Below are 13,233 nucleotides of genomic sequence, written 5' to 3'. Positions count from 1 at the left end.
TGCATTTATGGAAGTTTTGAACCGGCATTTGAAGACTGTTTCTGGTTGGCACTTTTGTTTTCTTTTCAGTTGTATTAGACCTCTTCTTGCTTAGCTCAAGCAAAAGCACAATGGGCACAGCTACCACAATGCGTACAGCTGCTTGGCTGGGGGTAGGAGATTGGTGGTTTTTAACCACCACAATTCAGGAGAAGTGCAAACAAGATTTTTTGCCATTTCCTTTGTGATTCTGGTGCTGTATCTAGCACAAACTGTGCCAAAGTTTGCTCTGGCCCTTCGCCTTCAACACAAACTACAGGGAGGCACTGCAGGAAACTCACCTCTCCAATACGCCAGGAGCTAGCACCTTCATACCAATAGCCTTCAGCTAGCATCAGAACGTCACATCATCTATGGCTGGTTAACATCCACATTTTTCTTGGCAGCTTTGCTTTCAAGTGGTTTGGAACGGTTCTTCTCTCTGTGGTATTGGCACTGTGCTGTGTTTAGAAATAAGGACAGCCCTTTCCCTGTTTTCACCAAAAGGAGAAAACAAAGAAGCACCCACAAAATACATTCTCCCACTTCTGAAGGACTGGTTTGCCACACCAGCACTTCTTCACATCAGGCTGTGCTTTCAGCGTCTTCCTTGAATACTGGCTAACCACAATGCCATGCTGCTACAGGTGAAGGGGTACCTTAGCTTTCAGCCATGTTTTTAGTGACTTCAGCCCACAGGGTGCTCTGATTTTTCCACATGCTGGCACACCTTTCTGACTTTGAGTCAAGCCTTCTTCTTGTTGCCATGTCATGATACAAGTGACCTACAGACCTGGTGACTCCCAGTGGCTCGACTGCCTTCCAGAGACACTGGTGTGCCATGTCCTGGGTCTGTGCTGTTTGCACACCACAGCTCCTGAACTAGGTGCCTGCAGTGCATACTTTCCTGAAATCAGAGGGATGGAAAAATCTGACCTCCTTGCATTAATGATAATGTATTTACCAAGAATCAACCATAGAATCACAGAACAGTTTGGGCTGGAAAAGACCTTAGAGCTCATTCAGTTCCAACCCCCTGCCACAGACAGGGACATATCACACTAGACCAGATTGCCCAAAGCCCCATCAAACCTGGCCTTGAACACTGCCAGGGATGGGGCAAACACAGCTTCCCTCGGGAACCTGCGCCAGTGCCTCACCACCTTCATAGGGAAGAAATTTTTCCTGGATTCTGCTAAGAAACACAAGAACATAGAATCACAGAATAGTTAGGGTTGGGAAGGACCTTAAGATCATCTAGTTGCAACCTCCTGCCATGGGCAGGGACACCTCACCCTAGACTGTGTCACCCAAGGCCCTGTCCAGCCTGGCCTTGAACATTGTCAGGGATGGAGTTTTTACCACTTCTCTGGACAACCAATTCCAGTGCCTCACCACCCTAACAAGCAAGAATTTCTTCCTTTTATCCAATCTAAACTTCCCCTGTTTAAGCTTGAACCCGTTACCCCTTGTCCTGTCACTACAGTTCCTAATGAAGGGTCCCTCCCCAGCATCCTTATAGGCCCCTTCAGATACTGGAAGGCTGCTATGAGGTCTCCACGCAGCCTTCTCTTCTCCAAGCTGAACAGCCCCAACTTTCTCAGCCTGTCTTCATACGGGAGGTGCTCCAGTCCCCTGATCATCCTCGTGGCCTCCTCTGGACTTGTTCCAGCAGTTCCATGTCCTTTTTATGTTGAGGACACCAGAACTGCACACAATACTCCAGGTGAGGTCTCACGAGAGCAGAGTAGAGGGGCAGGATCACCTCCTTCGACCTGCTGGTCACGCTCCTTTTGATGCATGCAGCCCAGGATACGGTTGGCTTTCTGGGCTGCGAGCGCACACTGAACCCGGCTCATGTTCATTTTCTCATCAACCACCACCCCCAAGTCCTTCCCTGAAGGGCTGCTCTGAACTTCTTCTTTGCCAATCTGTAGCTGTGCCTGGGATTGCTCCGACCCAGGTGTAGGACCTTGCACTCAGCTTGGTTGAACTTCACGAGGTTGGCATCGGCCCACCTCACAAGCACACTGAGCAAACAAGCAAAATTCAAGCATTTTTCACCTTGTATGACCCTATAATGAGTCCCTCCCCCTGAGTGAGTGTGAAAGCTCCCATATGCTGAGTCAAAGATGCAGCCCCACCACAAAGGGCTGCTGATGCCTTGGCAACCCTTGCCCATATCCCGCAGGAGCTAGCACCCCTGTTGTGTACTACTACTCCTGCACAAAGAGCTGGTGTTGCTTTGATACACTTTTCTACAAAGTACAGTAGGAGCACACAAAGGCAAGCATTTGTGTTGGTTACAGAGTCTTCTGTCCCACTGAGAACTGCCAGTGCTTTTGTCTTTGCAAGGCACATTTGACCCTCCTGCTACCTCCAAAAGCATTTATTATCTCAAGATCCTGCAGAGGAACACTTTGAAAAGGAAGGGGAGTAGAAACTTCCAGAGGACAGTGCTTACCTGTGCAAAAGCACACTAGCTAATAAGGAAGCTGCTGCTTAGAAATATGTGTATTTGAGATTTATTTAATAGACGGTATCTAAATACAGCAGAGAGTGTCTTTGTGAAGTTTTGAAATAAAATAGCTTGGGAATGGAAGGAGAAGATACGCACATATACCTGTCAGCAGATACAAACAGGGTTTTATCCAGGAAGTAGTTCAGCCTTTGTCTATTTTGCACTTAAAGTGATTTCATTTTTCTGTGTACAAATTATAAAATGCTCGCACAAACTACACTATTATAACCTAAATCTAAACCGTTCTCCATTCCTCAGGCTACGAACATAACATACAGCTATGGCTTATCTTTGTAATACACATTTTGAGATGAATTTGGAAAACCCCACAGAAAACATGCAATAATTTGAACATTTAGGACATGAAGACTGTTTTTATAACTTGATTTTTTACTCTATTTAGCCACACCTCCTACTCCCTCTCATTACAAGACAAATGCTTGTGGCACATTGTCATCAGACAAAGGGCACCACTAGGTCCAAAGCACTCCAAAAATCCCACATCTAAGCTACTTAGAGACACTTTAACATATTAAAAACAATTAATAACTTTTGCCACAACCTCTCTAAGGTAATGTTACAAGTATTAAGAAACCAATCTATACTAATTACAAAACTTTTTTACTACAAGTAAATGCCTTATAACCAAAGTTCAGCACAAAGCTGGATGCATCCAATTCTCTCTCTACAAAATGCAACTCATAATTGCTCAGAAATTTATTATTCCTAATTTTTGAACTGCTTTTCTTCAATGTAATACTTCCTCCACCCCAAAACCATAAACCCTATTTAAGAATTTCTGTGTGAGGACCAAGGAGGCCCTAAAAGAAGTTATACTTCCTAACATTTTCATGTAGTTGTCTTATATGCAGTCAGGCTGAGAAATCTACTCTAATTTGCTCAAAACGTATTTATCATCACTGGTTTAAACAGTAGAAGGAAAAAGCCAACTTTACAAGGTGTATGTTCAAGAAGTGTTCAGAACACACAGGAGTCTGTTCCAGGCCCCAAAAAATGTTCTGTGATCAAAGCCATTGACTCATTCTATGCTCATTACCATGCAACAGGAACTTCACTTGTTCACCATTGTCAGTAATGCAAAACTACAGTTAACAAACCTTGAATGCTTGGCTCTGAACTGCAGTTTCCAGCAGATATATTGGTTTAAATAACCTGAAAACATAATACCCATCTTCAGAGCTAGAGCAGTATGCAACCTTATTTTTGGTGCCGCTGGACACACAGTTGTGCCACACCACTCAAGGAGCAGAGCAGAGCAGACATTAGGAAAGCTTGTGGGAATACTATAGAGAGTTTGGCAACCGAACACTCTGCACCACCAAACGACATCCTCACACAAAGCCACCTTGTGTTGCTTGCCAGTGCCTACCAGTTTGTGAACCAAGATAAACTCCACTGTATCATTCTCCCAGAACAGGCTTATCCATTGCTCCTTCCACAGAAATTAATTCCTGAATATGCCATACAAGTTCTTTAACACCCTGAGTCAAAGAAAAGGTTAACTACAGTGCAAAGCACGTAACTGGGTGAGGATAAACTGGCTGAACACATGACTGGTTTGGAGCAATGTATTTGTTAGCCTGCAGTTGCTATTTTTATAAAATCTGTGTTCAAACCGTTCTTGATAAATGAGCTCAGCTCCTTCTGTGCAGGAAACTTTGCAAAAGCCTGTTCTTTGCACATGAAAAAGAATTACTGCCAGCAATTACAGCAAGAGCAAGAGGTAATTTTAAATACTTCTCCTTTGACTTTGTATTCTGGACCTCACACACTTCGAGTCCTGACTGCTTCTAGACATGTCAGGATAAAAGTTTTTATTGCAGCTCTTTCATGCAAAAAGCTCCAACTCAAAATTTATCACAACTCAAGTAATAGGAATCAGAACACCAAATATGTACAGACAGATTTTATTTACATCTTTTTCCCACGTGCTGTCACTAAGAACATTTGTTTCATGTAAAATCTTGGGCTCACAGTCTTGAGAGCTTGACAGAAGTCTGCCTGTACTGCACAGGACCAGCAGAGCAGCTTCACTTGTTGAAGCTTCTACGGAGGTTGAAGTCATTTAAGTATGATTAAAACTTACACTGTAGGATAACCTCATTCACATATTTTTAGAAACAAGAATGTTTTCACCAGCTTTTATAAATAAACAGTATAGAGTAGCTACAATTATAAGTGTGCTACTTCTTACAGTACTTTCATTTCAGCTGAACTATTTATAGTAATTTCAACTACCTGTTTTCTAAAGGCTCTTTTGCATTTTTTAAGTCTTTTTGTTTCCACAGATTTCCAAGCACAATGCCTATGAAGAGCAGAACTCCAACGGTACGATTTGAAGCAAATTTCTTCCAACAGTCTTCAGGTTTGTCTATGTTCAAAGTGTAAATCTGCAAAAGCACAGTGTAACATTCTAGCATTAGTCTACAGACTTATAAATGCTTGACACAAGACACAGTAAAGTCCGTAACTTCAAAAACTGAATCTCAGATTCTAAAGTTTACCTTTTACTCCACAAGAAACAGGAATACGCTATGCTTACAAATGATTTTTTGCATAACTGGCATCTGTTTACTTCAGAAATTTATTCAACACACAGCAGGAAAGTCAAGGATCACATAATAAAATGGAGAGAAGAATATAATGAACAAACAAAAAAGCCCAAGTGATGCACAATACAATTGCGCAACATCTACTGACCAATGGACGCCCATCCCACCTGTGAGCAGTGATCAGTCCCTACTTGCCAACTCCCCCCAGTTTATACACTGAGCATGATGTTCAGCTGTCCTGTCTCTGCTCCCTCTTGCCTTCTTGTGCCCCCCCTTACCGGCAGAGCATGGGAAACTTCAGGTCCTTGACTTAGTATAAACACTACTCGGCAAAAACTAAGTAGCTGGTGTGTTATCAACATTATTCTCAGACTGAAACCAAAACGCAGCACAGAAAATTAACTTTATCGCAGCTGAAACCAGGAGAGCATGTAAGTAAGTCTTTTTGAGATTTTCCTCTGTAGGTAGCCAACTAATTCTTCAATGGGAACTTTAAATAAAATTAAGCCCCCCAAAACCTGCCTGCAGCTTTAAATCTCTGCTGCTAGGTGTTGCTCTATGTTCCGGTAAAGACAAGGCACTTGAGAGCCAGCAGTGACCCAGGCTCACTGGAATGCACAGGAAGGTGCTCAGCCCTGCCTAGTCACACACGGCTGGTTCAGTCCAGTTTCTCTTAGCTATGTCCATTCAACTCTCTTGCAAAAAAAGAACCAGGACACCTGCAACAACAGCTAGAATTAAGGCTTGCCCAGCTTGGTAGCTGTGTGCTGTGAGACATAGCTAAAGGTGAAAAACCAACCCACACAATGCAGCCAGAGCAAAGTTACTGAAAAGTATTCCTGGAAACAAAACTTGGTGAAAAAGTCTTGAGAAGGATAACAAGAGGAAGTGTTAAGCAAAATAAATGAAAGGGTTAATGGAAAAGTAACCCCCAAAACCTCAAAACTTGCAATTCAGCCTCTGAAGAAGTAAAACCAGAATATATTGGACTCAAAGGAGTAAACCAGAATGTATTGCATGCAAAGAAGCGAAACCTTCCTTGGAAAACCTGCTCCTCTGCCATGTGTAGTCGTACAGAGGCGACAGGTCTGGGTTCTGATCAAATAATCTGAAATGGTGCCACAAGTTTCCGAGACAGGATGTTGTCCACACCCTTGAGAACCTGTCAGCCCCACAAGGACAGGGAACTGAAAACACTGAACTGACAAATGAAACCCAAGAGCAGCCAAACCACGAGGTATACCTTCAGAAATGCAAAGTAAATAAAAGATGTTTTCTATCAGTGAACTTCTTGGGTGGGATACAAATTTGACATCTTCATGACCCAAACTCCCTGTCTCAGGCACAAATTCAGTGAATTAAGTAAAACTTACCCCTCATGCAGCATACTCAGCTGACTAAACTCAGATAGTTAAGAACATTCAGAAATCTTTACCATGAAGGTAAGCATGAGAATGTTTGGCAGAACCAAAAATAATCATTCAAAAATGAAGCTACTCTGTACATGGTACACAGAACCATGTGCTCTTGGAAATCCACACAACTGTTGTGCACATTTCACCACCTACATTCTGCATTCTCACTTACAGAAACCCTACCTGAAGAAAAGTAACTTCCATTTGTGCCAAAACTATAATGTAAGGCCTCTCTGACAATTCAAACTGTAAATGATTGTGCAGCAGATACTGAGGTAGATCTAGCTTGCAGCTGCTACTGGAAACAAAAACCATACCCTTGAGATGACAGCTTAACGTGAGGCAGAGGTTTTGGTTAGGAACAGACTGAAAACCAGTGCTCTACAGTCTGTGGACCAGTGGAGGTCTATTCAAACAAAAGGTCTGCAAAAGGTATTTAAGCGAAGTAAGCTCATTGTCAGAAGACTTGAGTTCTCTATAAAGAGACTCTTTGTAGTTGGCAAATTGATGGGAGTTGAAAAGCACTTTGATTTCTTATCAAGAACTTCCACATGGAAAAAGTACAAAATCCAGCAAACCTGATGTGCTAGGTGAGCCCCTACAGCAGCCACAGCTGAGTAATATGGGAATGTCTGGTTACAATTCATTCCTGTCATGCACAAGCTCAAGAGCATTGCAAGGCTGAAGCCACTGAGCCACTGCTTCGTATCCTCCTTGAACTGTAATGCTGTTGATTTCACACCGATCATGATGTCGTCCCTCTTATCCTAGAATGAAAAGATGAAAAAAAAAAAAATCACAACCCAACCACCACTTCATAAGGTAAATAAAAAGGGGAGCCTTGCTTAAATTTCCAATGCTTCTTATTAGGAACCCAATTTAAGTTCATTTGTAGGTCCCTACATTAAAATTGAAATTAGAAGGTTGGTCATTAGACCTGATTTAGCGGCCAAGAGCTAATACCAACACTGAAGTTATTTTACAACACAAATGCATAAGCACACAAAGTGCATTATACTTCTAGCTTTCCACCTGATATATAAACCATTTGCAAGCAGCAGCAAAAGGCCTGAGGGCTGGGCTTTCTTTGGTACGGTTTTAGCTCAGCTGAGGGTAAGGAACTGCAACACGTTAACACTGCTGTTTGACAACAAAGCTGTAAATTAAACACACAAACACGCAGTGATATCTAAAATTTCCCACTGCTACTCTACCTGGTGTGCATAAATGGTATCGTATACCAGAGTCCACATTACTCCAGCTAAGTACAAGGGCAAACACACAGACCATTCACATGACCCTCTGATGGCAGACCAGCCAAGAAGGGCTCCCCAGTTAAATGTAAGTCCTGAAAACATACAGTAAAGAAAAAAAGTTACAAGATTGCCAGGAGCTATCTATATTGCATGTGTATAATCCACTACTATTTGTTCCAGAGTATATCATATCAGCAGCTTTTTGTACATTACCAACATCTCTACTTTTCTACCACTTATTTTCAGAAAGGTAATAAATACAAGTAATTTGACATTAAATACTCCGGACATACAAGGTGAAATACATACAGCCATGTATTTTCCCCCAGTATAAATTTTACTTCATTAGCACAGGGAAATATTTGTACAAAACTATTCCAGCATACCCATACCACAGGTCTAAAGTTACAAAATTTAAATGTCAGTATAACAAAAGATGTTAGTGTAACTGACTGCACAGCAGCCAACTATGGTACTTCAAGGCTGAAAATGACAGTTTTGATTGAGAAAGCTGAAGGTAGCTGTGCCCTGGATTCACACAGCTGGAATGTGAAGGCCAAGATTCAAAGATACATTTTAGTAGCTCAACCTGAAATACAAGCACCATCAGTTTCTGCATAGGAATCATTTTAGAGGCTGAAGATTGAAATGCAGGACAAATGCATGCGTAAGAAAGGTTCTGAGATAAGCCCAAAACTAAAGCTGATTCTCAAATGTCAAATATTTATTTTCTCCCTCCCCTCACTCCATCAAATTAAGGAACTGATTTTTAATAAAACCCCCCTAACCCAAACATCAACTCTTATATGCATTATAAATTGCTTAAGAAGCTTCTGACACAACAGAATTTCATCTATAAGGTATTTTTATTTTAATATAAAGGTATACAAAATCAGATGGCTCAAGTTCAATTACTAACTTGTAAAATACCCCAAAAACTCAACCCAAATTAAAAAAAAAATAGCAAAACTGTTTCCAGCTCACCCAAAACTAGCTGTGGCCAATATGTTATTCTCTTCATCAAAGGGTAGGTGACCACAAGAGACAAAGAGGCTGCTCCCAGAGCGATACTGTAAAACATACCAAGAGGTTTATTGCTTGCCAGTCTAAAGATGCAGTGTGGCATTACAGGAGAGGTAAAGATTACTGAACTAACTGTTTTATTTTTAAATCCAATTCCACCACCAATAACCTCCTCCCCCTGCCCCTAGCAACTTTTCTGCTGAAAATCTCTGTGCTTGACTGTGGACCTAAAATCAAATTTTAAAAAGCAAAACATAACTTATATGTCACCTATAGTAATTCAGACATAGAAGCACACAAAGTGCCAAGCTTAGTTGTCCACCAAGAAAAACAAAGGACTGGAAAGCGGAGATATCTCCAGCTGCCAGAGGCCTGCTTGCCGTTCTGGCCACCTGAAAATAGAAAGAATAATGTTAATACCAAATCCAACATAACACATTCCAAGGGATCTTAAAACTAAAAGTCACGCCACTGGCATACAGCAGAAAAATAAACAGAAACAGGTCACAGAACGTATGAGATGGGGTTACTTCAACGATACAAACCTAGCGTATCTTCACAGACATGAGCTGTATTTCTAAGCAGCACTGCATATACTAGAAGCATGCAGGCTTTAAAACCTAGAGCAGGAATTAAGTGCCATTTCTATGTAACAAGGCTGATTGCAGACATCTTGTATATGAATTTTATTACCTTAGAGGAAAAAAACAATCAGACTTAAAAACTGAGCTGACTATCCCAATTTCAAGGAGCATTTCTGTGCTCAAACACTTTAAAGTGATTACTATCCAAAACACTGTAAAGACGCAGGGCTCCTCTAACACATGTAACCATTGTTAGTGACTGTGAAAGAGCAATTGATTTAATTCTAGTCAGGGTACAGAGGAGTTTAGAAACTCTGTCTGGAATAAGAAATCATAAAAGGTAAACTAAAAGAAGAAACAAATATCAGAAACAAGTTAAACTGAGTTATTTGCCAAAGGTGACCACTGCCAAAAGGGAAAAAAATCCCACAGAACCCAAATGTCTTGCATGTTGATGAAAATGGTGTAAAGTCTATTCAAACAGATTCAAAATCCAACTTTTTACAGAATACTCTGTAGGCATAAAGTGTTCTGCGCATGCTTTAATAATGTGAATTTAAATAAAGTTTTTCAGATTAGGTTAAATGTCAAATTCTGCTGCTGCAGTTTAAACGTGCTCTTAACACATCTGTGACCAATTCCACTGCATACTGCAACCAAATATGGCATGTTTCATTTAAACAGAAGAAATTATTTACTAAATAATCAGTAGCATAAAATGTAAAACCCCAACCCATTATCACCAGCACAAGACAACATCCTGCTACTGACCCAGCCCCTATCACACTTGTTTTAAAGATATCCTTTAAGATATGTAGACATTCCTGACATTTTGACAGGAATGTCAAGCTTTACATCTAACCACATTAAGGCATAAATCAATTAATTATATTGAAAAGTCCCTATTACTAATCACAAGCCCCACCCTGGCAAATATTTTTAACGTATGTAGTTGTTAGTAACCTCCGAACACTAAACCATCCAAAACTGCCACAAAACCTGAACTGATTCATTCACTGCCTTCCCAACAGCATAGATACACCAGTGCTGTAATAACTCCACGGGATGGCTCATTCTCTTGTCTCTCACCACCACCGAAACCCAAAGCCCCACACCAGAGGACCAACACAGGAGGAGAAAACAGGACAAGCAAACAGTGACGCATCGCCAGGATACTCCCCTCCGAGCCTGCACCTGTGGACATTACAACACCTGACACCAGGCACTGCCTTCTGCTCATTTCCCTCTTCTGAACAAAAGGGAGGTGAAAAATACAACACAATGGAAGAGGATTAGCTCAGGGCTGGGCATGACACTCTCGACAGCCATTTTCATTAACAAGTTAAAAATACTCAAGGAAGCCCGGCTCCTGAAAATTAAATAAAGTGTTTCTTGGATAGATCATTAACTAGCAAGTGTAGCAAAAAAAAGTTATTTATTTTCTTCTGTCATGCAAACCTGTGCTGTAAAATAAACTTCAAGTACTACCTACAGCTGACAACCACATGGATTTTATTTCACACAGAAGTAAGTGCTCTAGAAGACTTGCTACAGCCCTAGACAGAGAACTGTTACGTAAAAACGAAACGATTTCTACTATTCTAGGAGGAGATGTAGACGAATTAGTGGCACGCATCTTGGACAGAATGGAGGAATTGCCGAACCTGCAGCCCCATGCCTGCACTCAGCAGGTAACCCCTGGTGATGTGGGAGATGAGCGGACATGTACTTTGCACACAGATCTCGTCAAGCCCACGGGGCTCGCTCTACCTTTCTGTCATAGTCGCGATCCCACATGTCGTTGATCGTGCAGCCGGCTCCGCGCATGAGCACCGCACCGAGGCCGAACAGGGACAGCATGCGCCAGTCGGGGAGGCAGCCCGGCTCGGCCGCCAAGCCGATGCTCCATGTGCACGGCAGGTACAGCAGCCACGTCCCTGAGGGGAGAGAAGACCCGCGGGTGGCCTGAAGGGCGGAACGAGGCGCAGGGGGCGCGGGGCCGGCGCGGTTACCGCCTCACTACGGCGGCGCCGCGCCGCGCTGCGCTCACCGGCGGGCTGGTGCAGCCGCATGAGGCGCAGGTATGGCTGCAGCGGCGCCGGCGCGGCGCGCACCAGCTCGGAGGCCGAAAAGCTGAGCGGGCGCTGCGGTCCCGGCGGCGCGGAGGGGCGGCGCACAGGCGGAGCGGCGGCGGCGAGAGGCAGGCGGGCGGCACGGAGGCCGGGGGCGCCCCGGCACAGCCGCGCCAAGAGCGCCGCCATCTTGCCGCCGCGCTTCCGGCGTGGCGGTGACACGTGAGGTCACACAGGCGTGAGCCCACCCCTTCCGTCGGAGGGAGTGGGCTCGGCTCGGCTCGGCTCGGCTCGGCTCGGCTCGGCTCGGCTCGGGTTCCGCGGGGGGCTGCCTCGCTGCCGGGAATCGAAACTGCGGGTCGGGCGGCCCTGAGGGAGCTGCTTCCGCGGGGGCGGGCGGGCGGGCGTCAGCAGGAATCTGACCTGGCAGAGGTACAGAGGACGGTGGCCAAGTCCTGCCTCTCGGGCCGTGAGGGAGGTTGGAGCTTTGCCTGCCGTCGGGCTTCGAGAGGTGAATGCTGACGGAGCTCCCGAGGCGGACCGATGGCACAGCAACAGGATGCACGCGTTTAATAACTCCTGTAATCTTTAGTTGCTGTACCTCAGCACCGCACAAAAAGCGCATGGCTGATGTTGGTGTTACCTTTCTGTGAAGTCTTCCGTGCTGTTCGTTGAAATCCCATAGGTGACTTTATATCGTCAAATATAGCACCATGTTCATGCATCCTCAGCGTATGTCTCATCTCCTAAACCTTGCCAGGCTGTACTTACGAAAAAATACTAGGATTGTATAGGGCCTTGTGTCCTGGATTCAGCTGGGACAGTTCATTTTCTTCACGGTATCTGGTGTAGTGCGGTGTTTTGGGTTTAGTCTGATAACACCGATGGTTTAGTTGTTGCTCAGTAGCTCTTCCCCTGATCAAGGACTTTACGGTCTCTCATACTCTGCCCATGAGAAGGGGCATGGGAAGCCGGGAGGGAGCAGAGACAGGACACCTGACCCAAACTAGCCAAAGGGGCATTCCATACCACAGCACGTCATCCTTGGTGTGTAAACTGTGGAATTACCTGGAAGGGACTGATTGCTGCTCAGGCTGGGCTGGGTATCAGTCAGCAGGTAGTGGGCAATTGTACTGTGCATCACTTTTTTTGGAGGATGGGGTTTATTCCTTCTTCTGTCTATTTCCTAATGTTGTATTGCTATAGTTTATTTCAATTATTAAACTTTTTATATCAACCTGTGGGTTTTTACCTTTTTTTCTGATTCTCATTTCTGTCCCACTGCAGGGATTTAGGAGGGATGAGGAGTGAGTGTGAGGCTGTGTACTTAGTTGCTGGCTGGGGTTAAACTATGACATCTTTAGATCTCCATCCTCATTCACTTAGTTCTCCCAACATCTTCTGTGAGTTACTGCATAAAATGGGGAGGGAGAGGAGCTTTGGACAGAGCCATAAACACTTTGTCTTGCATGATTTCAGTGATAAAATGTCCTCAAGTTTGCTGCTGAAAGATTTCTTGGAGAATTCGGTGACCGTGTAGTGTGTAACTTCTCTGTCATTGCACACTTCCTTCAGGTTGAACACCTCGTACACTGACCAAGGGAAACCATTTTAGAATTTCATTTCCCAGAAAGTTGAGTGCCAGGAGGAAGTGAAAAACCAGTGTGACGGAGAAGAGGCTTTCACATTTTTCCACTTGCTGGAGCAGTATTGCACAGCAGTAACACAATCTGCTCAGGACCGTAAAAGAAACAGATGCTCAGCTCTGATG

At 43.8% G+C, this 13,233-nt stretch overlaps 1 protein-coding gene across 1 annotated transcript; it reads right to left on the bottom strand.

The window, feature by feature from the left end:
• Positions 1 to 4,451: 4,451 nt before the first annotated feature.
• Positions 4,452 to 11,685, bottom strand: COQ2 (coenzyme Q2, polyprenyltransferase). Its single transcript, XM_065688743.1, has 7 exons — positions 11,441 to 11,685; positions 11,161 to 11,327; positions 9,077 to 9,198; positions 8,768 to 8,853; positions 7,742 to 7,875; positions 7,106 to 7,294; positions 4,452 to 4,950 (listed from the first exon to the last, which is right to left on the bottom strand). The coding sequence occupies exons 1-7, from the start codon at positions 11,649 to 11,651 to the stop codon at positions 4,795 to 4,797; spliced, it is 1,065 nt and encodes a 354-aa protein (XP_065544815.1). The 5' UTR covers positions 11,652 to 11,685; the 3' UTR covers positions 4,452 to 4,794.
• Positions 11,686 to 13,233: the final 1,548 nt, after the last annotated feature.

The sequence above is a fragment of the Lathamus discolor genome, chromosome 1, assembly GCF_037157495.1.
Source record: "Lathamus discolor isolate bLatDis1 chromosome 1, bLatDis1.hap1, whole genome shotgun sequence".
Taxonomy (NCBI): Eukaryota; Metazoa; Chordata; class Aves; order Psittaciformes; family Psittacidae; genus Lathamus; species Lathamus discolor.
This window is presented reverse-complemented; position numbering and strand designations above follow the sequence as displayed.

Bases quoted from the DNA above. Each gene is read 5' to 3' on its own strand.
- COQ2 (XM_065688743.1), bottom strand. From the start codon at position 11,651: ATGGCGGCGCTCTTGGCGCGGCTGTGCCGGGGCGCCCCCGGCCTCCGT. The intron at 9,199-11,160 runs GTAGAGCGAGCC...TTCTATTTTCAG, and splicing joins ATCGCGACTATGACAGAAAG to GTGGCCAGAACGGCAAGCAG. The intron at 7,295-7,741 runs GTAGAGTAGCAG...TTTTCATTCTAG, and splicing joins ATACCATTTATGCACACCAG to GATAAGAGGGACGACATCAT.